The 22,701-nt window shown below is 43.1% G+C and overlaps 11 protein-coding genes across 11 annotated transcripts; 4 read left to right on the top strand and 7 right to left on the bottom strand.

The window, feature by feature from the left end:
• Window positions 1–128: 128 nt before the first annotated feature.
• On the top strand, window positions 129–1,775 carry NSE5 (Smc5-Smc6 complex subunit NSE5; the record flags this gene model as incomplete). Its single annotated transcript, XM_020216162.1, has 1 exon — window positions 129–1,775. One exon carries the CDS (start codon window positions 129–131, stop codon window positions 1,773–1,775), a length of 1,647 nt encoding a protein of 548 aa, XP_020073466.1.
• On the bottom strand, window positions 1,632–5,821 carry SSN2 (Ssn2p). The gene is made up of 2 exons (XM_020214163.1): window positions 5,753–5,821; window positions 1,632–5,681 (listed from the first exon to the last, which is right to left on the bottom strand). Exons 1-2 carry the CDS (start codon window positions 5,798–5,800, stop codon window positions 1,821–1,823), a joined length of 3,909 nt encoding a protein of 1,302 aa, XP_020073465.1. The 5' UTR covers window positions 5,801–5,821; the 3' UTR covers window positions 1,632–1,820.
• A 397-nt stretch (window positions 5,822–6,218) lies between these two features.
• On the top strand, window positions 6,219–8,198 carry CYBJADRAFT_109568 (putative hydrolase; the record flags this gene model as incomplete). The annotated part of the gene is made up of 2 exons (XM_020212058.1): window positions 6,219–7,529; window positions 7,650–8,198. Coding segments are annotated over 2 exons (1,860 nt in total), but the record flags the coding sequence as incomplete, so codon positions are not given.
• A 390-nt stretch (window positions 8,199–8,588) lies between these two features.
• Window positions 8,589–9,664, bottom strand: CYBJADRAFT_193026 (peptidylprolyl isomerase; the record flags this gene model as incomplete). The annotated part of the gene is made up of 5 exons (XM_020217466.1): window positions 8,589–9,145; window positions 9,198–9,254; window positions 9,309–9,482; window positions 9,535–9,600; window positions 9,653–9,664. The coding sequence occupies 5 exons, from the start codon at window positions 9,662–9,664 to the stop codon at window positions 8,948–8,950; spliced, it is 507 nt and encodes a 168-aa protein (XP_020073463.1). The 3' UTR covers window positions 8,589–8,947.
• Window positions 9,665–9,791: 127 nt separating this feature from the next.
• Window positions 9,792–12,818, bottom strand: SPT5 (transcription elongation factor SPT5). Its single transcript, XM_020214162.1, has one exon. The coding sequence runs from the start codon at window positions 12,794–12,796 to the stop codon at window positions 9,869–9,871; it is 2,928 nt and encodes a 975-aa protein (XP_020073462.1). The 5' UTR covers window positions 12,797–12,818; the 3' UTR covers window positions 9,792–9,868.
• Window positions 12,819–13,202: 384 nt separating this feature from the next.
• Window positions 13,203–13,676, top strand: RAD33 (Rad33p; the record flags this gene model as incomplete). The annotated part of the gene is made up of 1 exon (XM_020212439.1): window positions 13,203–13,676. A coding segment is annotated over one exon (474 nt), but the record flags the coding sequence as incomplete, so codon positions are not given.
• A 124-nt stretch (window positions 13,677–13,800) lies between these two features.
• ERV25 (Erv25p) lies at window positions 13,801–14,436 on the bottom strand (the record flags this gene model as incomplete). The annotated part of the gene is made up of 1 exon (XM_020212405.1): window positions 13,801–14,436. One exon carries the CDS (start codon window positions 14,434–14,436, stop codon window positions 13,801–13,803), a length of 636 nt encoding a protein of 211 aa, XP_020073460.1.
• A 284-nt stretch (window positions 14,437–14,720) lies between these two features.
• On the bottom strand, window positions 14,721–17,821 carry CYM1 (pitrilysin family metalloprotease). The gene has a single exon (XM_020214161.1). The coding sequence runs from the start codon at window positions 17,772–17,774 to the stop codon at window positions 14,820–14,822; it is 2,955 nt and encodes a 984-aa protein (XP_020073459.1). The 5' UTR covers window positions 17,775–17,821; the 3' UTR covers window positions 14,721–14,819.
• Window positions 17,822–18,033: 212 nt separating this feature from the next.
• On the bottom strand, window positions 18,034–19,017 carry CYBJADRAFT_165701 (YidH family protein). The gene is made up of 3 exons (XM_020214160.1): window positions 18,582–19,017; window positions 18,376–18,520; window positions 18,034–18,319 (listed from the first exon to the last, which is right to left on the bottom strand). Exons 1-3 carry the CDS (start codon window positions 18,867–18,869, stop codon window positions 18,057–18,059), a joined length of 696 nt encoding a protein of 231 aa, XP_020073458.1. The 5' UTR covers window positions 18,870–19,017; the 3' UTR covers window positions 18,034–18,056.
• Window positions 19,018–19,113: 96 nt separating this feature from the next.
• On the bottom strand, window positions 19,114–21,567 carry KAR2 (Hsp70 family ATPase KAR2). The gene has a single exon (XM_020214159.1). The coding sequence runs from the start codon at window positions 21,325–21,327 to the stop codon at window positions 19,306–19,308; it is 2,022 nt and encodes a 673-aa protein (XP_020073457.1). The 5' UTR covers window positions 21,328–21,567; the 3' UTR covers window positions 19,114–19,305.
• A 381-nt stretch (window positions 21,568–21,948) lies between these two features.
• TAD2 (tRNA(adenine34) deaminase) lies at window positions 21,949–22,680 on the top strand (the record flags this gene model as incomplete). The annotated part of the gene is made up of 1 exon (XM_020212421.1): window positions 21,949–22,680. The coding sequence occupies one exon, from the start codon at window positions 21,949–21,951 to the stop codon at window positions 22,678–22,680; it is 732 nt and encodes a 243-aa protein (XP_020073456.1).
• Between the last annotated feature and the right edge of the window lie 21 nt (window positions 22,681–22,701).

Genomic DNA, 22,701 nt, shown 5'->3' with positions numbered 1-22,701 from the left:
TCTCCCTCTTCTGTGCAAATTCTCGGTTACGCGCGCGCGCCTGGAGCTGTGGTTACAAGTAATTCGTCTCATGCCACCAGCTCATCTCAATATGTTTTGCAATCGGCTGAGCTTTCAATTGACATGAAATGAATAAGAGTACGGATGAATTGCTGGAGTCTTACATCTCCGTGCAACAGTGGGATATGTTACTCACGAAGTTGGAGACTGAGTCTTTCTTCTGTCCTTCTGCGTTTGTCTTAGACGTTCTGTTCACGTTGGCGACGATATCGACATACAACAATGAGACGTTTATAGCGCAAAAGTTTGGCATACAAACGTCGGACAGACCAATTAACCAACGAGCACTATGGATTCTTGAATCCATTGTACATGCTGTCATACAATCCAGTGTGGCCACTAATCATGGTGATGGCGAGAATAACCTATTCTCATTCACGTTGGACAGTCCAACGTTAGTTTACTCAAGAAAGCAGCTCATCCAATCACTGGACTTCATTAGAAACCGTGGCTTACACAATCTACGCTCTAAAGCAATGAAAAAGGCTCTGTATAGTGAGAATAATGATCTATTTGACGAGATAACAACGAGTCCTGTGAGAAAAAAGCTCAAAAGTGAAGAGTTTGGTAAGAATGATTCTCCACAGAAAAGAGCGTTAAAATTGGCCTTACAACCTGAAGATTCTCCTATGGATGATGTTGATCTACAAGATGAAGCAGAGAATAGAACTTTAGCAGTGTTGAATAGAGAGAGAATTGACGTTGCATTGGCTGAAGGTCGCATATGGTCTGCAATTTCCTGGTGTTTGTTCAATGCCCATGACGTTGAGGATCCCTTGAAACAGGCTATTGCAAACATGTGGACTCCGATATTGTCCTTGTTTATCAAGATAATGGAATTAGAGATGGACGAATACAGTCACGAGATTGCACCAAATGATGAATATCGGTCAGAGTTTACTGAGCTAGTAACTACAAAATTCTTTGGCCAAGTTGGTCATTACAGTTGGTCTACCAAGCTAATAGAGGCAATCTTTCCAGTTACAGATGACAAGCAAAGGCATAGGGTTGAAAAGATCTTCGCCAATGAAACACGTATTGCAAAGGGTCAATACTTGGTACCTTCACCCCATGGCACCTTTACCTTAGCCCCCAAACTTGTATCGCCTGATAGTGTCTCCTTAAGAAAGTCAATCTTGAAGCTCGCAAATAACTGGCTTAATCAAGGAGGTGAAGGTAAATTCAGCAAATGCTCAGTTGATGACTTGATCTCATCCTGTTCCATTTATCTTTTCAACGGTAACATTGATGATTATCTTCTCTTTTTCAGACTCGATCCAGATGGTGAATCAGAAGAAAATGTTTCACTATTAGGTCAAATATTGATATGCTCGTTGGTTCAAATATCAACACATACCTTTGATCAACCGGAATCTGATTGGTTCACTTCAAAGGGCTCTATTACATTTATTCAGGAATTACTTGAACTAACCACATACAAGAAGAAATATTACAATTTCGAAACATCAGAAGGGTTCGAGAGGATGGTTACCGACTTTTCACGTATAAATATCATCCTCTTTACCCTCTTCTCCATTTGGTACAAATTCTCCAAACTAGAAATGACAGAGACGCAGAAAGATAAGCTGCTACACTTGGCGCAAACTGGAGAATCAAACAGGTTAGCAGCATTGGAAGGATGTAAAAGAGAATTCAAAGAAGAACAGTTGATATACATCTCTGATTTATTAAAATCGGTATTACATGGGATTTAAAGTCCACCATAACCATTCACTATATTGCCGTAATGATGCCATAGGTCAGCCAACTTGCTTGTTGTCAATCTCATGGCGGACATGTAGTAGGCATTTCATCACTTTATTCACTGCAGCTATATGCCACGGGACAATGGTTTCAACAGGGTTACCAACGGTGGAATAGATTTCACCCATCTTTGCCAAATTACGATATTGGTGTAATAGCTGATACATCAGTTCTCCACTGGAAAGGTTGCTTGGTGAACTCAATATTCCAACTTCGAAACACTTGAGCTTGTTGTTGCTATTCTCAATTGGTTTCACTAGAAATCCAAGTTTAACAGCACGTCCAGGTGAATGGGATAACGACATTGGTGAATCAATTACCAAACCATATACTAGATCACTTATGTCTTGAAGAACAGTATTGTCATCTGTAAACTTCTCTGAAGGAGACTCATGTGCAGCTGCCCTGCTTATGCTGAATATGTCCGGTGAATTCATCTGTTGAGGTGTGAAGATGGATGGTGTTAATCCAGTTGACGAGCCAGCGGTCGGACAAGATTCGAATTTAGTCATAGACGAGTTTGAATCAAACCCATTTTCCTGGCTAAACAGTTTATTCAATGGAAACGATGATTGGTCAAGTTTTAACAACAGTCTTGAGTTGGTATTTACAGAGACGATAACCAAGGTTAAAAACAAGGCTTTCGAAGCTAGTCTCTTCCATTGTAGAAGCTCATCATCTGCTATACCACCATTGAGTCTAGTCAGAACCAAATATTTCTTTCCTTTCACGTTCTTGCTGAGCTCTAGAGTAGTATCCCACAGCTGGTTCATAACATTTTCGAGAGATGATTTCTCCTTGACATCCAGAGGCCAAGCTTTAACTTCGTGAAAAGTTGACTTATCATCAGTCCAAGAAGCGACACACCAGTTCTTGTCAATTGATCTTTCATATGCCAAATGTATGAAAGACTCCTCAGATAATATCCGGCCAGCCACTGGTTCCTGTGTCAATTGGAATTTTATTTTCTTTGGGAAAGCATTAGAAAGATCAGCAAATGTCCTATTTGTCTGATTAAGTCTATTATAAACAGAAAGAGCCAGTCTCGTATTTCTGCTTATTGAGAGAACGGAAAAGACACCATTGTTAACAACGAATGATGTAGGTATAACCTTCAGGGAAACCTTTATCGGCAATAGCGTCCCATTGGAAGATCCGGTACACCATTCTTTAATCTTCTCAAAGAGTGTCACTTTCTTAACAATTGATTTTAAGTTCTCTTCCGAATCAGTCATGAAGACTAAGATCTCTCTATATTCTTTCTGCTGCACTAAATGTTCATGAAGCTTGGTGAAAACCACCTTTAGGTCTGAATTGGCATTTACAATACCTTTCTCGACAAAACCATCGAGAACGATCTTTTCAACAGACCCAAGATTGCTCTTATGGTAGCTTTCAATAAAAGCCTGTACAAAGAACTCGCAAAGTTCAAAGGGCTCATTTTCAGCCACCATGATGATTCCAAAGTCCTTTGTCCCATGTAGGGACTCGAAACTCATAAGGTTCCATAAATTGAGAGCTGTTGAGTTGACAATGATTTCTTCATTCAGCCTTTTCACTTTCACTTTTGGCTCTGGAATTGGGAATATCAGTTTATTATCATCAGTGCTTTCCTTCTTTGGTGATGTTGAAAAGTCAGATTGTGAGTTCTTAGGCAAGTAATCGTTGGCTTTGAAGCTTGCAAACGGGGAATTTACTTCCTTTGGAGTAACATCAGAAAACTCTGCCAGAGATATCCCACGGAATTCTGGGAATATTTGAGCAATTGCCCTTTTTAAATTGTCGGACGAAACGTTCTCATATTCAGATTCTTTTGGGAAGGTGTCTTCAAGACAAGCATCATCCCATACAATCTGCTGAATTAGTTGGTCGAGTGTGTTCATATCACTGACTGTCGGATTCTCTTTATAGAAATGTTCTGGCATCGTTGATACTGGGAGGCACCGTACTAAGAAAGGTAATGGGTTTGGTTCACCTGTACCATTGGTCGATGGTGAAGATGGCCTCGAATTTTCGCTAATAGTTCCATCCAATTGTACACCTGGAGTAATAAACCTTTTGTTCTTTGATTCAGGTTCGAGCGAAATCCCTCTTTCGGTGACTTCATTTTGAGAAGAGATGTTCAGATTCGCAGAATCTAATGAGCTCTCCCTAGAATTGATTCTTGTTGGTGGAACAATTATATCATCTGTCTCACATTCTGTTCCTGAATCCTCGATATAGTCTGAACTATCAGACTCTCCACTATCACCTTCATCTTGGCCTATTCCAAAACCCTCAGCTAAGGGAACATTCGGGATTCCAAAGTCTCCTACTGGTGTATCAACGGTTGAAACATGAAACTTACCACCATTTGCGTATTTGTTATCAACATTAGATTTGATAATGGGATTAAACGTCAAAGGAGAGAAAATGCTTCGTTTCCTCTGTCCTCTTGGCGATAGCACCGGTAGTGGTGCACCCGGGTCTTCGTACGGAGGAGTATTTGGAATTGTTATTTCATGAATAGGTATGTCATAAGGATTCTTTGTAGTTTCCCTTGTATTGTTCTTCCCATCTGATTTCAAGTCGTCTGATTTCTCTCTGTCGGTTTCATCATGCTCAAATGAAATATGGTTAAGATCCTCACCCATCAAAGCATCATTTAATGCCTCTTCGAGTTCGGCATCAACATCGTCGTCATTATCGTCCTGTCCATCTCTTTTAGTTGCAGTGTCTGGTTCATCAAATAGATCAAAATCTGCATCCGTGATCTCATCACCGCCAAATAGTTCAGCATCTAGATCATCCCAATCATCATGCACCGATTCATCCATATTCACACTTTCTTCCGGCAATGCGTTTGCAGTTATTGTTGTTGCCGTTGTTAGAGGCGCAGATGTGTTTGTAGGAGTTGGCTTAGACGTCGGTGGACCATTTGAAGGTTGAACGTTTCCGATATCTGCTGGTGTATTGTTGGTTGTTGGTACATTTGAAGGTGTCTTGGTCGCAGCAGAAGCCTTCAGTTGAACGAAATCGTCAATCAATGACATAGGGTCAAAGTCATCAAGTGCATTAGGATCATCACTTTTCTCAATGTGTTCACAACGCTGCACCAGGCACAACTCCGCTGGCCATGATATGTACTTGGTATTGGATACCGGTTTGAGGTAATCAGCAACTTGCGTAGTAATTCCGTTCAGGTGTTGCAAATTGGGGATCACTTTGACCCATCGTGAAGACGTAGAGTCTATACTTATTCCATGATGAGCCTGTAGGATATCTATGATCTTTTGAGCATTTTGGGGCTTCGAAGTCCATGCCTCTTGCAGAGTGTTCCCTGATACGTAGCAGCGTATTCCCGACGGTATGAGGTAGAGTGCATGTGTGGAATTGACGTCAATTGAGTCGTCTAACGTTCCAAGGTGATGTAGATTGTGAGGCTGCGACGTCAACGAGAGCAGAATATCACCAGTGTCTAACAATTTGGGCTCAATCCGAATGAGATCATTCGACTCTGGCAACAGGCCACATGTACCAAACATGGTCAATTCCTTCCTTATTGAGAGCGACGTCATCAGCATCTTCTTCAGCGCTTTCACCAAAGTGGCACCCACCAGTGACGAGATGTTAGACGGGCCATTGTTCTTGTGCAGGTCTCTGGGATCCATCGTCTGTATAGACGACTGTTTCAGCTTGTACTGCGCATTTGGTACTGGCGGGTCTGACCCATCGAGACTGAAACTCCACAGCTCCTTCGGATACAGAGTAGCCAGCACTTTGGGATTCTCCTTACGCAGCTGGATCTCCACGTCGAGTAGTGACTGGTCCTCGGAGGTGGCCCGACACACTAGGTATTTTATCTCTTGAACCTTGGCCTATACAGAACTACGTTAGTACCGCTGTTCACCTCTTACACGGTTCACAACAACCACACGCAAGGACTCACCAGTTGGTAGAAGTTCGTATTCGCACTCAGTATATCAGTCAGCGACATCTCCTTCGAATTGGCACAGTCCACGTCCCCAATCTTCGTTACTCTTCAGGCCCTCTGGCTTTGTCTGATCCACTAAGCATAGTATTGTTCCTTCTCCACCACAACCTCCTCAGCGGGTTTTCCTACAAGGCCTCCAGTGCGCCGCCGCGGTGTGCCAACCAGCCCAGCGGAGCCGGAAGGAGCCCAAGACGAAAATACGCTAGGCCGGGCGTTGTCCTCTTGGTGTGCATAAGGCACACACCTTTACGCACTGTTATTTTACGTACAGGGAAGGACGTAAGATCAAGCCCAACAACGGGAGTGGAGGGACAAATATTCTGTTAGCTCAATGGACGTTCGACTGAAACTATCGTCTCTATCGTTTGATAAGAGCTCTTCCCAGAGCTCGTCGCCCATATTGCAGAGCTGTTTGTTCTTTGAAGAGAGTCAGCTGGGCATTGGTGAAGTGGAGCGGTTCGAAGTGAAGTTTCTTCACGAAGAAGAGCAGGACCATCTACTACAGAGGGATTCTGATGGCACTCCGTACATATGGCTCCGGGTTAGAAACCATGAGAATAACCTGTTCAGGCCTATCTACATCACAGGGCCATTTTCTCTGTACATAGATGTGACACCGCACAACTATTCTCATCTGGCGGACTTCAAAGAGGTGATACAGTACGACGACGACGTTAAGCCGGGTCAATCATTCAAGGCAAAGCTTTACCTCTCGGAGAGTAGTAGGATAGATTGCACAAACTGGTACGGTTGGACCGTTGATGTTGTCTCCCAGCTCACCCTTGCCACTGCTTTCCACATTGCGTTCCGTTTTGGGCTTGCCTATGATTATGACACGTTGCGAAGATACAAGGGAACGGAGGTTGCATCGCATCAGACATCACTGAACAAATGCCAAGTGACTAAATTCAATACGCATGACTTGTGGAACGCTGCACCGTCAGTACCTGAGAATCCATCACACTTGGTGATGATAACTCATGGCATTTTCTCAAACATTGGCGCTGATATGCTCTATCTACGAGATCAAATCCTCAAGACGTCATCTCCGGAAAGCAATGTCATAGTGAGAGGGTTTGATGGAAATGTCGGTAAATCAGATCACGGAATACGATATCTGGGTAAAAGAGTTGCGGAATATACTATGCAAGTATGCAAAGAATCACGGTACGAGATTGACAGGATTTCCTTTGTTGGCCACTCATTAGGTGGTCCAGTACAAGCATACGCAATCACGTACATCGTCAACAAGGACCCCAAGTTCTTTGATAAGATCAAACCCCAGAATTTTATAATCATGGCAAGTCCGATGTTGGGGATTACAGAATTCCCCAAGTTTGTCTCAATGGCGCTGGATGTTGGTCTGCTGGGGAGAACAGGGAGGGATCTCATGCTAAGGCATAAATTTCCATCTCTTATCAACAAATCGGAAGATGCAGAAAGCCATAGATCATTAACGTCGAAACCTGTGATGGAACAAATTATGACAAGCAAGAGTGCTCATAAGGTCTTTGCACAGTTCAGCAATAGAACCCTATACGCAAATGCTATTAACGATGGAATTGTGCCCTTGAGAACATCTGCACTCTTGTATCTGGATTGGAAGAGCCTTGGTAATATAAAGGAACAGAAAGAGAAGTACGAACACAGAACACAAGATGTTATACAGCATGACGAAAACTCCGCTGACAAGTCATCATCTAACAGCAATAATAACGTTGGGAATCTACATGTCAAGGGGAGCACAATCGCTGAGAACCCTCATAGAGAAATGAACAGCTCTGACGGTAAACCGACATTGAAGTTGAGAACAACATCCACTTCGATATTCCAAGAAGCATCGCAAAAGCAGAGACGAAAGAAACTGAGGAAATACATTCGAACTCAAACCACTGGATCTCCCATAATCAATGATGCAAAAGGTGATGACCCCTTTGCAAGGACTGAAATTGCCACACCTGATTCAGATGCATCGAAACTAGAGCAAAGTGAAAATAGTCAAGATTCCAATGACGATCTCTCAATGAATATCCCACCGGTGGCATCCACCATCTTGGCTGCTGCCAACGTTCTGATATCACCGGAACCAAACCAAGAGTTCTTATCAACACCTTCTTCAAGGTTCCCAGCAATTTTTCACGATAGAATGTACTCGTATAAGGATTTACCTCCACAACACTACACCAGCGTTGAAAAGGTTGCAAATCCAATAAAGAAAATGCTGTTCAAAAAGAAAAGGGCACTACAGGAATCAATTGCAAGGTCATGGCATAGAGACATGGATTGGAGAAAGGTTCTCGTCACTTTAAGACCAGACGCACACAACAACATCGCTGTAAGACGGAAATATGTCAATGCATGGGGTTGGGAAGTTGTTGATCATATGGTTAACAACCATTTTGCCTAGTTTAATCGTGGCTTACACCTATGTATCACTCAGTATAGGAAGTGTTGATTGTATATTCCGATGCCAATTCCGGTATTTTCCGAAACAAATTCCGCTTCGTGTTGGACGTATCAACACTTTTGTGTTTTTCATGATTTTTTACCCTTAATGAACGCTCAACCGCTCAACGAATTGGGCTACTCGTTGAAGGTCTTCTCCATAATCATCAGAATAAGCAATGGCTGGTAAGTACATTCCATTTGGGTGCATGACAAGGAACAGAGCGTATTGAGATATACGCCGAGAATTCATTTGTACCGACAACATTTGCCCAAGCTGATTGGCTAACGTTTTACTGTAGCTCCTGCTAAAGGTAAAGGTAAAGTTGTGGTTTCACTCATATCGTCAGCTGCTACTGGATATAGAAAGCACATTTTGGTGAATCGTGGTGCACCAATGGTTACACAGATCCGCTATGATCCTCTTGGTAAGTTATTGCTAATTTGTAGGTGTTGATATTGGAAGTATGACTAACAACCAGCCAACAGTAAAACAAAGAGTGCTATTCACAGAAGCAAAGAAGAGAAAAGTTACAGAGACTCAACCTTTGAACTTTTCAAGAAAGCCAAAGCGACTCTAAACCAGATGACCAAGTGGCTACTCATTGAGTTTTAGACACCAAGCTTGTACATATGCGAATCAAATTATAGCGTCTGATATCTTTTTATCTATTCATGTAACAGAAGCAAACTCACTGGTGTCTATCATTTCTGTCTTGAGGCTATCGGATTCGCATGGATGGTTACGTCCCTGATATATATAGGCACCTTTGGCCTGCTCTTCTTGTCGACTGAAACGTTTTCAATTCTAGACAATGTAGCACCAGGTTCATTCTCGGCTCCCATGAGCACCTTACCAAACACCGTATATTTCCCATCTAAGGAGGAATGTTTACCATAGGTCTGGTTCCGCCGTTAGTATGAGTAAGTTAAGAACATTGAAAGCTGTACTCACAATGTAAAACTGTGAACCATTTGTGTTAGGCCCAGTATTGGCCATAGCCACAGTTCCCTATCACCAAGTCAGTATATGCACCATAGTTGTATATCATGAGTAGACACTCACTCTTGAATCATGTTTGAGATCTTGTCGTATTTCATCCTCAAACTTTCCTCCCCATATTGATTCACCACCTTTGCCGGTATTTGTTGGATCGCCGAATTGTACCATAAAGCCCTTGATATTTCGTACAACCTTAGTTCCAGTATAAGTTCCCATAGCACAATGTGCTAAGAAGTTCTATTCTAGATTAGTACCGTCAGTTAAAGGAAATATCTAATATTGGACTTACCTCTGCCGTTCTTGGACATTTCTCACAGAATACTTCAATCTTGATATCACCAGAGTCTGTATGTAGCTAAATCTGTTAGCTGGAATGATCCACAATCAATAGAACAACTGCAACTTACAGTAACTGACATTGAAGCTTCCTTTGGTCAAATTAGCTACAAGTTGTTCTTGTCTTACAAGGCAAATTCTTGAAAAAAATATACGAAAAAAAGCCGTCAACGCAGGCAACGCGAGACACATACAACCTACAAAACGATACAGATAATAAATTACATTGTACTATTTTTACTGTCTTCTTCTGCCCTTCAAGATTCAGATAGTTTGGAAAATGACCATCACTCCTCATCATCGTCATCATGGTATGCACCGGGCGTCTGTGCTGTTTGTCCATAGCCAGGAGTTGGGGCACCTTCATATGGTGTTTGTGCAGATTCGTAAGGTGTTTCATAAGCACCTGGGGTCTGTGCTACCTTATAAGCTCCCGGTGTAGAGGCACTCCATGTACTACTCTGCCCATAAGAGGATCTTCCACCCCATGAAGAATGACCACCATTTCCTCCCCATGCACTCTGACCACCTGTAGCTCCCCATGAACTTCCACTCCCAGGACGGCCAGAAGCAGATGCACCGCTACCACGGTTCGAATTTCCCCATGAACTTGAGTTACCTCCACTGGCACTGTTACCCCATGATGAGTTTCTTCCACCCCAGGCAGTTCCACTTCCAGTGGCAGCTCCAGATCCACCCCAAGCAGTACCAGAACCACCCCAAGATGTACCAGATCCACCCCAGGCAGTTCCAGATCCACCGTATGAAGTGCTACCACCAGCAGTTCCAGATCCCCAAGCTGGCGTCTTACCACCATTTGAAACTGATCCTTGTGACGAATGAGATGGCCCAGATGCACTGGAAAAGCTTGGTGCAGCAGCGTTGAATCTTGGTCTCTCATTGATGAATTCTTCGTATGGAACAAGTCTCCCACTTTTATCCACGAATGCCAATTTGTGTTTCGAAATGGACAAGATCTTGTTCTTTGTATGTAGCTCAACTCTGGCAATGTCATCATTGGTATCTTTGACAATACCACGATAACCCTTGTACTCTCCAAGTCTGACAGAAACATTTTGGTTTAAGCAACGGTCACGACCAGTTTGTCTTGCAACTGGTAAACGTGGTGGAGCCATTTGTCCACCTGTTCTGAATTTTGGATTCATCTTAGTCAAGTCAATAGTTTGCTTTTTCTCTGTGATGTTTATCTTGGAGGCAACATTGGACACACTCATGTTATCTGTAACGAAAACACCGGAGTTCTCTGCAGTTTCCTTTGAGTAAACAAAAACATACGATCTGTAAATGTGCAAAACAACACCTTGTCTTTTGAATCCAGAATTTTCTCTGACAACGTCGTCAACTTTGATGGATTCACCATTGGAGTCTGTTGCAAACTGGTTCGCTCTTGAAATCTGAACCTTGGATGTGATCGAAGTTGGTGGAAGCGACATCACTCGACCATCTTGGGCTAATACAGTGAATACATCCTTGTCTGCTCTGATGATGGTACCAACTGTCGATGCGTTGATCTGAACCAGATCGTGGAGGCCATATTTTCCATCCACAAGGGTGGAAGAATCATCAGATTTTGTCAAGTGGTTGGCGAAAACGGTAACATCCTTATGTGATTGATCGGAGATAAATGTCACCTGGTCTTCGTTGATGGAGACAACAATACCTGTATGACCAGCATGTTTACCTTTAAGAACACTGACATGATCACCCTCTGCAAAGATCTTTCTCAAGTTACCCAATGGGAATTCCAATACTGTTCCTGTCATACCTTGTGGCTTCACAGTGGCAATATCATTGTTCGCAGAAACGACATCACCCTGAAGGCCTTGCTGTTCACCTGTGAGAACCTGTACCCTATCACCACTGTTGAACACAATTGCATTGGACTGTTTCAAAGACTGTGCAATTGATGTCAAATCTAAATCTTCAGAGTCACCAGTATTGAATTTTGAAACTTCTTCAAGAGATGGTTGTACATTCTGAGTCTCCAAATGTTGTAACTTAAACAATTTGAACAAGAAACCATCAATGTACTCCTCTCCTCTGAAATTGAAGTTATTGCTCGATCTAGCAATTAAACCTTGGGGATCGAATTCCAATGCATCTTTCTTACTAAACAGTCTCTGTGGTGGTCTGAACTTTGAAGTTGCCCTTTTACGCTTACCATTTTCATCAACTTCTGAACCTTTGTAGTCGATTCTTGGAACAATTTGAAGTGTGACTTCCAAGCCATTCTCCTCAATCGCATCAACCATGGCCAAATCACCTTTATACTTACCTCTTTTGATTCTGACATATGAGCCTGGTGTCAATTTGATTTCTGTTGATTTGCTTGGTCTTAACAAATCTGGAAACTCTTCGACAGGAACAAGCACTTTGTTGTTTGCGTAGATATCAGGGACACCTCTGATAGCGACATCTACAGCAGCAAGCTTCTCTGCCTCGATATAGATATATCCTGTGAAGTTATCTCTTTGGAATACAGAGAGAATCTTCAGTGCGTTTGGTTTCCCCTCCAACGTTAGCTTCTTCTTTAACAGTTTCTTAACGATATCACGTTCTTGACCAGGTCTACATCTCACAGCCCAGATACTAGGATCTTCAATGGATGGCAACAAAAATCTTTGCGACACTTGACCAGAGTTGTCGCCTCTGTATTTGGTTCTTCCGTATCTTTCCTTGAACTCTTCCGCCAATCTCTGAGCATCCTCTTCGGTGTTCTTTTCACGGGAACGATCAATTTGTCTGTGCAATCTGTCATCTCTCGATTGGGGTTCGTTATCATGTTCGTGATCTGCAGCGATGAAACCTTCCTTTGTGAGGTCATCCTCGTCCTCTTCCTCATCATCATCATCATCTGAAACCTCAGCCTCCACATCCAAGAACTGGTTTCTATCACGACGGGATCTCTTACGAGATCTAACCTTATCCTCCTCCTCGTCTTCTTCGTCTTCGTCTTCATCTTCATCATCGTCGTCGTCATTGTCGTCGTTGTTGTTGTTGATTTCATCTCTTTCGTCATCTTGATTATCCTTGTTGATGTCTTCGTCCTCGTCTTGTTCAAAGACACCGTCTTCATCGCTAATCACATCCTTCCCCTGGTCTTCAGCGTCATCCTGATCATCCACAGTGGCGCTCTCCAGGTTTTGGAGATCCTCGTTGGCCTGATCATGTTCATATTCAAGCTCCTCGCTCATTGTGATTTGTTCCTGCTGCTGTGTTGATTTCCCCCTGTTGGGTTTTATGCTGAGCTGAACTGAATCTGATTGCAAAGGTGAGCTCTTCGCCGTTGTTGTTGTTTTCTCGGACGGCGGACAACGTTCGCTCTGAAAACAAAAAACCACAAAAACCTACAAAAAAATTCGCGGTATTCACTGTGAGTTTCGAGGGTCGTTCCCCCGAATTTGGGGCGTTGGTGCATTAATACCCAGAGGTCGAGGGTATATTACTTCAGTGATGCTTTTATAACTAGAGTGAATTATTGGAAGAATGGTTAGTGATACGTTCGATTAACTCATTGAGAGCTACGTACTGATATGAGAAAAACAGGCTAAGAAATACATAACGAAAAAGTCGATTGGCGAGTTCACGCAATTCAGTAATGTACCTGAAGAATACGAGGAAGAGATACTGGAGACATACGCATCAATAACAGAAGGGGGAACAGATCTGTGTGTCGGCGATTTACCAAAGTTCTTTCATAGTCTACGTATACCTAGAGAGTTTGTAATTGGGAACGCAAGACTTGTACCCAAGGAATTGGCCGTGGAAGGAACAACTCACGTTGATTTCACAAAGCTGATGACTGTATCATGCCAGTTGCTTTCATTTAGAGATAATAGGCGGATTATAGAGGAGACCTGGAATCAATTGGCCAACTCAGTTGGTCATGGACATGTATCTACATTGAACCTTGATGATCTGAAAGTCTTAAACAAGGATTTGAAAACTGGAATGTCAGATACGCTCTTGTTAGATATGCTCGTTGTTGCTACTGAAGGGAAGGGAGTTTCGGTGTCAATGGTGGATTTTGCCTACATCCTAGGTAAATTGGGCCAACTTACAATACCCAAATGAGAACTGGCCTCTTTGATTCCTAATTGGTTTCCCTGTCCTTGTTTGAAATGTTTTTTTTTTCTCTCTCTTTTATTGCAAGATGATATTAACTGATGAACAAGAAAATGAACGTAAGAGGGAATAATTAAATGATGTGTTTGGCCTTGAAGTAGTTACGCAAGTAAGTAAGCTGCCATGCACCGAGCGCAATCAATGCAATGATTATTGCCACGGAGAAGTTTCTCACCCTTCTGTTCGTAGACTCGTTTGTGTCTCTCAATCTCTCCTCTCTGGCCTTCAAGTACTCCAGCTCGCCAACGATCTCATCGGTAAGCTCTTCAATTTTTCTCAACTCCAACTCAACAGGTTTAAGCTTCTCAGCAGCCTGGATGGCATTCCAGTCTCTAGCAGCAGAACCGGCCTCAATGTCCAATTCAATCTCTCTGGATAGCGATTTGCCTTTTCTAACAAGAACGTTTTGGAAACAAACGTCAAATGCTGCAGAAGCGTGTGCTGTGAATGCCACCCTGAGGTCACCTGCAAAGTCCTTCTTGTTTCTGTACTCATTTCCAACACTATCTCTGATAAACATATTCAACTTTTGACCATCGCCGGAAGAACCAGACGAGTGCACACTAACAACAACCAATTGACCCTCGGTGACAAAATCACGTATACACGTTGGTGCTCTTGTGGCCTCGACAGCTTCGACCTCAAAGTGCAATGCCCTAACAGACAGCACAAATGAAACCAAACAAACAATGACGGAGTAGAATCTCATGGCTCGTGAAAGTTTCCTTTTCTCTCAAGTCACTTCTTGAACCGTAAAACAGTAGGATGAAACCAAAAAAACAAAGCTTCAACAGTGTGCGATCAAGTTGTTCTTGACGTGTTCTTCGCAGTCTTTTTTTTTCCCTCGCTCTGGGATCAAGAATAATGGTATGCGCAACATTGCGTCCTTAGCACGCATCGCGCTCGCGTCGAGGAGCTCTAAAAAAAACTGACGCGTGTCTCGGAAATCTCGCTAGTGAATCCCATACATCGTTGTATACAGCAGGGGCGTAATTGGAGATCTATGATGGCTTTTTTTTCATTTTTATATAGCAACACTCTAAATAAAACACTATGTACATATGTAAGGGAAGTATTCAAGGTGTAAACGGATTAAACACCCAGATCGACAACTTTCCAGTCCTCTGCGACACTCTCGGAGTTGCCAACTACGGCAGTGCTGTATTCTTGGCCAATGAGATACTTCTCCGCAGCCTCCTTAACGTCGTAGACATCAACGTCAAGTAATTGCTCTCTTCTCTTCTGTCTCATCTCCTCTGTGATTCCTTCTCTGAATAAGGTATTTCCTTCAGACTTGACACTAATTGGGGCATCAAGGCCTTGGAAAATGGTGAGTTTTGCCTCTTCGAGGTCTCTGTCGGACCATTTGTTCTCAACGGCAAACTCGCCAGCCTTTTGGAACGTGTCCAAACTCTTCAAAGAGTTAGGATCACGGTAAGAGTAATAACTGAATAACCCATCTGCACCGTTGTAGGTGGCACCGCCTCCATATGCACCTCCTTTCTCACGAACTTCACGGTGTAAGAACTTGAAGGTTAACAAGTTCGACAGCACCTGTAGCTTAGCACCATCTTCGTGTGTGTAAGGAACACCACGGAAGACACTGGATGCGTAGCCCACTTGGAACGGTAGTTTGATAAAAGATTTCTTACTCTCATTCAATGGATGGTTCTTCACCAATGGCGCATTTGGCGTGGCACTGGATGGAAGCTTACCCACAAAGGACGAGATCAGCTTCTCGTTGTTTGAAATGGACTCCTCATCAGAGATCAACGAGAAGCGTAATCTGTTCGTGTTCACCAAATATTGTTGTAATTCAACAAGTTTGTCGATAATTTCAGATTGGAATGTAGCATCGTCTTGCATCCAAGTATTCAACTTGTTTAAGAACTGGAGTTGTTCAATACCGCTAATGGACTCAGAGATGGCTTTTGTAGTCGAAATCGCTGCTCCAGCATAGTTTCTAGCATAACTGTGACCGCTATCAGCAACACTGCCGATGTTGTTCGAAGACAAGATTCTGATCAGAGTTGCCAATTTCTCCTTGTTATTGAAATTAGTATTCAACAACAAGTTCTCCCATAATTCATAGATGTGAGATGCGTTTTGGTTAAGGGAGACACCACTAAAATTGAAGGACACCCTTGGAGAAAGATCGATTGGAGATGAATGAACACTAACAGATGACGACAACCCACCGGTGTAAAGTTTGATCTTATCCTCAATGTCGGCCATGGATTGTGTTTCAGTGCCCAAGTTTGTCAACGCGTCAGTGAATAATGATAGGTATGGGTATAATTCATAAGGAATCTGAATATCCCTTGAAGCCCTCAAATATGTTAACCCGTTGGTATCCGTGATTCTTCTTTGCACAGAAGATCCATCAATGTCGCTGAATGAAACCTGTTTAAATGTTGCTTGTCTATCAATATCTGCAACCTTCAATGTAGGTAAAACACTTAGATCTTCAACCTCTGCTTGCTTAGCGGCAAGATGTTTACCTCTTTCAAAGATGACGTCTTTATCTTCTGGGGTTAGTACATCAACGTGTGACTTCAACCTCTGGTCCTCTTCAGCCTTTACATCAGCCTCGTAGGTCTCACTAGGTTCCATAACAAACTTGAAGGTAGGTTTGTCGATGAAGTACTTCTTGATGAGGTTTTGGAAGAGATCACCCTTCTTGTACTCAGATCTGAACTGTGAGATAATATCATCCCAGGCTAAAATATCGAAGGTGTCAACTTTGTTAACCCATCCTGGTAAAAGGCCATAAAGCAGTGTCATTCCAAAGTCCGACTTTTGATCTTTCTTACCCAGTTCTATCTGTTGAATTATAGCCTCAATCTTCTTGTCTTCAAAGGGTAATTCTGCGTAGTCTGTAAATACTTTCTTGACAGCTTGTTCAAGGGCCTCAACAGATGTCAGTCCTTGTAATCCCACTGTAAACATATTGACAGCAGTTGTTGATTCCATACCAGTATTCACGGTAAAATCGTCGCCAAGTTCTGACTCTATGAGCGCTTGGTACAACGGAGAACTATGGCCATCCATCAACAGGTTAGATAGTAACTTCAAGCAGAAGGTCTCATAGACGTTGGAAGGCTCACCACATTTCCAAGTAAGAGACGCCTTTAGCTGCTTCTCTGGAGGTGCCATTGGATCAACAGGCCCTTTAAAAACAACCGTCTTATCCTCAATAAGCGGAATTGGTTCCTTGACAATGTTCTTGATCGCTCTCTTGCCGAATCCCACAAACTCCTTATCAAGTTGATTCAGTGTATCAGTCAACGGGAAAGACCCATATGTAAATGTCTTAGCATTTGATGGATGGTAATTTTTAGAGTGGAAGTCGATCAGGTCTTCGTAACTAAGCGACGTCATCTTTGTAGGGTCACCACCAGAATTGTTCAACGATGGATAAAACGCCTCTTGGAATTTGATCCAGTAAAGGTATGACGAATTGGACACTTGGCCTTTCATTTCGTTATAAACGACACCTTTGAACGTCAACTCAGAGGCTTTGTCCTCCACGTTCTCGTTCTCCAGTCTCCAACCCTCTTGAAAGAAATCCTCCTCCTTCAGCAGTGGGTTGAATGTGGCATCGAGATAAACGCTTCTCAAGTTCTCGAAATCCTTGAAGTTCGTGGTGGAGAATGGGAAGAACGTATAGTCATGTCCTGTCATTGCATTCATGAAGTTTGAGAGAGATCTGTTGAGCATCTTGAAGAAAGGATCTCTCACTGGGTACTTCACTGAACCACAAAGCGTTGTATGCTCCAATATATGTGGCACTCCAGTAGCATTAGGCGGGTTTGTCTTGAATCCAATGGAGAATACATTGTTCGGATCATCACGGTCAATATGCAGATGGTTGGAACCTGTTCTCAAGTGGGTAAGGTCAACAGCAGTGAGCGATAGTTCCGGAACTGGTAACACTCTTGTTATCTCGTACCCATGGATGTTCTGTCCAATCGGGTATTTCCTCAACACCTTTGCCTGGTTATAAGAAGAGGCTCTTCTGATAAACTGTGTGGAAGCTTTAATCATCTCACAGCAAGCACTTGTCTTGATCAACGTCCACGAGTCTATCTTGCAAGTTTCCAAATGGTGAGACTCAGCAAAAGCTGGTTACTATTTCGTTTGCCTCTTCGAATGACGGGCCAAACCTGCAGCTCGACATGGAATGGTGTTCGGGTGTAACAGAAGAGACAACGACGGCCCTCTTAGGCTGAAGGAATTAGTCATGTTCATGTCTTGTCCGTGATTAATTAGAAGGCTGTACTACGCTATATATTGGCTTTTATAATCCATGGATATATTCAAATGTGACTAAGTCTGGTCTGACTGGACCATTGTCGATGTACTCACCACTAGTGTGAAGATACAAGTCTGCATGGTGAATAGTGTCAGTACCATACCTTCAAGGTCAAGGGGTTGATGAATTGGTGTACTTACGGCAAAGACAAGAAATACCAGTAGAGAAATACTTCCTCGTGCTGGGGCAAATCGATCGTGCTTCATGAGCTCTTGTGTTCTGAAAAACCTGAATACACCCATCACCACACATAGGATGCCAATCAGAATGAAGATTGCTAGATCGATGTCAGTACCAATGTCTTTCCTTGTAAGGCCTAGTGTGTAGACTTACATCCAATTGCGTCACCAAACTTCGCTATAGATACGTTTTTATCCGTCTCTCTTGCTAGCTTGAATAGTTGTGTAACTCCTACCCCTGCAGAAACCAAAGCGAGAGACGTTCTAATCCACGACAAAAAGGTTCTTTCACTTGCCATCTAGTACTCAGTCATTAGTTAGTCGCCATAGCCTGATACCAAATGTCTCGAGAGTACTCACATGATCTCTCGCAACGGAACCATTGTTCTCCAGGAGCTCACTTCCATATTCACTGACCCCCCAAAGATTCCACCATCCATTTCTCTGCAATGCCCTCGCTTCAAAGCCCTGTGTTTGCTTTAACGATGCTATAGACTGTGGTGGTATTATCGAAATGTTGTCATCTATGTCAGGCACATCCTCGAATCGTTGTCGTATCAATGCAGAGTCATGAATCTCCTCTTCATATTCACGGTCCGCTTCGTTCACCTCTAGAAATGGATCAGGTCTGCTTGTTGGAGATGCCATGAGATTTCGACTAGGTGTTGTAGTAAATGCACTAGACTAAATACCGTTGTGGTATGGGAGAACAGTGTACTGGGAGTATATCCCTGAACTTGGGAACATGTCAGAATTGTATTTGGAGTATAATGGATTATATACAGTCTCCCCTGACTGGTGATACAAGCCACACTTTACTAGGAATACAGCGCCACAATTCACTGTTTTCGTAACAAACAAAAAAGCATCCACACATCTACAATGTTAGCACTTCAAGTAGCAATAACAATTTATTAAAAAATGCAGCAGTATACACACACTAAACAGGTATAGAAACCACATCAGGTGCATAGTAACAAACGTTTTAAGGGTGAATCAGAGTATAGAAAGATTCATAACCTCTCATGATTTTTGTATATATCTTGAAGGAAAAACAATGGTCTATGGAATGCTTGTTTCTCAATCAGAGTTCATCGTGGAAGTAGTCATCATCATCCTCATCTTCATCCTCATCATTACCGAATTCGTCTGCACCGGCAGCTCCGTACAATTTAGAGGTGATTGGTTGAGCAATCTTACTTAAACTTTCATACTTCTCGTCAAATTCTTCAGCAGAAGCTTCGTCATTGTCATCCAACCATTCCAAGACATCGCTAACGGCATCTGACAAAGTTTCCTTGTCATCCTCATCAAGCTTACCACCGAGACTGCTCTCGTCGTTAAGCTGGTTCTTCAATGCAGAAGCGTAATTCTCTAGTTTAACCTTAGCTTCAATCTTGTTCTTGAAAGCGGCATCTTGAGCAGCATACTTCTCGGCATCTTCAACCATACGGTCAATCTCATCCTGAGACAATCTACCACGTTCGTTCTTGATGGTGATGGACTCAGCCTTACCAGTACCCTTATCAACAGCTGATACAGTGATCAAACCGTTGGCATCGAGACCAAAAGTAACTTCAATTTGTGGAACACCTCTTGGAGCAGCTGGAATGTTGGTCAATTCGAACTTACCCAATAAGTTGTTATCCTTAGCCATAGCTCTTTCACCCTCGTAGACTTGAATCAAGACAGTTGGTTGGTTGTCAACAGCTGTTGAGAAGATCTGAGACTTCTTTGTTGGAATTGGAGTGTTTCTCTTGATCAAAGCCGTCATGACACCGCCAGAGGTCTCAATACCCAAGGTCAATGGGTTGACATCCAAAAGAACAATGTCATCGACACCCTCTTCACCGGATAAGACACCAGCTTGGACAGCAGCACCGTATGCAACAGCCTCATCTGGGTTAATAGACTTGGAAACCTTCTTTCCGTCAAAGTAAGACTCTAACAACTCTTGGATCTTTGGAATACGGGTTGAACCACCGACAAGGACAACATCGTCAACCTCAGATTTCTTAACACCGGCATCCTTCAAAACCTGTTCAACAGGCTTCAAGGTCTTCTTGAACAAGTTGATGTTAAGTTCTTCGAATTTAGCTCTGGTCAAAGTTTCAGAGAAGTCAATACCATCAACGAAAGAGTCAATCTCAACTCTGGTGGAGATTTGAGAGGACAATGTTCTCTTTGCCTTTTCAACTTCACGTTTCAACTTTGCAGTGGCCTTTGTGTTTTCACTGATGTCGATGTTGTGCTTCTTCTTGAACACCTTTTGCAAGTGACGAACAACTCTAAAGTCGAAATCCTCACCACCCAAGTGGGTGTCACCAGAAGTTGCGAGAACTTCAAAGACACCATTTTCAATAGACAAGAGGGAGACATCGAAGGTACCACCACCCAAGTCGTAAACGATGATTTGATGTTCACCGTCATCCTTGTCCAAACCGTAAGCAATAGCTGCAGCGGTTGGTTCGTTGACAATTCTCAGAACGTTCAAACCAGCAATTGCACCGGCATCCTTAGTCGCTTGTTTTTGAGCGTCGTTGAAGTAAGCTGGGACTGTAACAACTGCGTGGGTGACTGGCTTACCCAAGTAATCTTCAGCGATTTGCTTCATCTTACCCAAGATCATGGCGGAAATTTCCTCTGGTGTGAACACCTTGTCCTCGCCTCCAAACTCAACTTCGACGGCAGGTTGGCCGTTTCTGTCGACAACTTTGTATGGCAAGTGCTTGAGTTCCTTTTGAACTGTAGAGTCAGAGTACTTCAAACCAATCAATCTCTTGATGTCAAAGACTGTGTTTCTAGGGTTGGCGGCGGCCTGGTTCTTAGCGGCGTCACCGATCAATCTCTCCTCGTTGGTGAACGCAACGTACGAAGGTGTGATTCTGTTACCTTGCTCGTTCGCAAGGATCTCCGTCTTACCGTTTCTCATAACAGCAACACATGAATACGTGGTACCCAAATCGATACCAATCACGGTGCCGTAGTTCTCCGTGTCATTTTCTGGGGCGGCAACTGCAAATGAGCTCGACTGGAACAATGGCCCCAATACCAGCACAAGTGCATAGAAGAGCACAGCAGGGAATATAACTCTGTTCTTCAACATCCTTATTATTTGTTTATCTTTCGTCTTCTCTTCCCTCTGAGTTAGAACGTGTATAAAAGAAAACAAGTTGGACAAAAATGTAGTGTTTTTTTTTGTTTGGGAATCTCGGTAGTAAATGACACGCTTTCAAATTTCTTCGCTTTTATATAATTTCCTCGCCTCGGCGGCTCAGATATACGTGGAGGTTTTTAGAATCTGTGTTGTTTTTCTGTGGTTTTCGGGCCTTTTGGCCCACAGAAAAAAATTAGCGACGTGTTACATAGCGGCTTTTGCGTTGAAGATGCCAGCGTGTAATTAAATTTTCGTAGCGACGCGCGAATTTGGAACCCTGAGGAAAACCATGGAAATTTTGGTTTTGCCACCGTGTTTGGTTACCGCCTTGAAAATCGAGGTTTTGTGTTCTAAGCTTCGGCCTCCAAATTCCGGGATTTGGGAGATGGATCGGAAAACGTTTCTTCTGCTCTCCGGTTATGGCCACCACTTTAAAGGCAGAACCGTTGCAGCGTTTTCTCGGTTGTTTTTTCTGCGGTGTGTCTTGGAGAGGATGAGATGAGATGAGATGGTGTGGGATTTACTAGTTGAGATACGGTGTGAACAACAATGGATGAACACAAAGAGTTAATGCGCAAGGCCTTGAGGCTTGCGAACCACGCCTTACACACAGGTGAGACTCCCGTGGCGTGTATTTTCGTATATAGGGGAAATGTCATCAGTTACGGGATGAACAATACCAACGACTCTTTGTCTGGTATAACCCATGCAGAGTTTAGAGGCATAAACGCAATCCTTGAAAAGGTTGAGGCCACTGACAACTGGAGCACGTTTTACTCTCACCCTTGGGATATCTTCAGAGAGATTGACCTCTACGTCACGGTGGAGCCGTGTGTCATGTGTGCTTCTGCTCTGAAGCATATTGGCATCAGAACGGTATACTTTGGTTGCGGTAACGAGAGGTTCGGTGGTAACGGCTCGGTGCTGAAGATCAACACAGATGATACGTCACCGAATAGGTATGTCTCGTACCCTGGAATCTATAGAAGAGAAGCCATTTTGCTTCTGAGGGATTTCTATACCCATGAAAATATCAAGGCACCAGTCCCAAGGAATAAGAAGAACAGAGAACTCAAGCTGGATTCGTTTCCCGAATTGACCTGGTCAAATTACCTCTCCAAGAGTGAGTTCTGTGATTTCTTCGGTAAGGACAAGGAGCAGTGTTATGACCTCAACGCCGATGTACAGCAGGATATCGATCTTTCGGTGCTGGACTCGGACAATATTGACATATCAGACATCGAACAGAGTGCCCAAGAGCCCTTACAACTTAGGAAGAGGAAACTGTGTGATACTGCATAAACAAAGGACAAAACAAAACAT

Source organism: Cyberlindnera jadinii (assembly GCF_001661405.1).
Source record: "Cyberlindnera jadinii NRRL Y-1542 unplaced genomic scaffold CYBJAscaffold_1, whole genome shotgun sequence".
Lineage (NCBI taxonomy): Eukaryota > Fungi > Ascomycota > Saccharomycetes > Phaffomycetales > Wickerhamomycetaceae > Williopsis > Williopsis jadinii.
This window is presented reverse-complemented; position numbering and strand designations above follow the sequence as displayed.

Excerpts from the sequence above, each read along its gene's own strand:
- SSN2 (XM_020214163.1), bottom strand. The coding sequence starts at position 5,800 with ATGTCGCTGACTGATATACTGAGTGCGAATACGAACTTCTACCAACTG. Across the intron at positions 5,682-5,752 it reads ATACGAACTTCTACCAACTG|GCCAAGGTTCAAGAGATAAA; the intron begins GTGAGTCCTTGC and ends AGTTCTGTATAG.
- SPT5 (XM_020214162.1), bottom strand. The coding sequence starts at position 12,796 with ATGAGCGAGGAGCTTGAATATGAACATGATCAGGCCAACGAGGATCTC.
- CYM1 (XM_020214161.1), bottom strand. The coding sequence starts at position 17,774 with ATGATTAAAGCTTCCACACAGTTTATCAGAAGAGCCTCTTCTTATAAC.
- CYBJADRAFT_165701 (XM_020214160.1), bottom strand. The coding sequence starts at position 18,869 with ATGGCATCTCCAACAAGCAGACCTGATCCATTTCTAGAGGTGAACGAA. Across the intron at positions 18,521-18,581 it reads GTTCCGTTGCGAGAGATCAT|ATGGCAAGTGAAAGAACCTT; the intron begins GTGAGTACTCTC and ends ACTGAGTACTAG. Across the intron at positions 18,320-18,375 it reads GTTTGGTGACGCAATTGGAT|CAATCTTCATTCTGATTGGC; the intron begins GTAAGTCTACAC and ends ACATCGATCTAG.
- KAR2 (XM_020214159.1), bottom strand. The coding sequence starts at position 21,327 with ATGTTGAAGAACAGAGTTATATTCCCTGCTGTGCTCTTCTATGCACTT.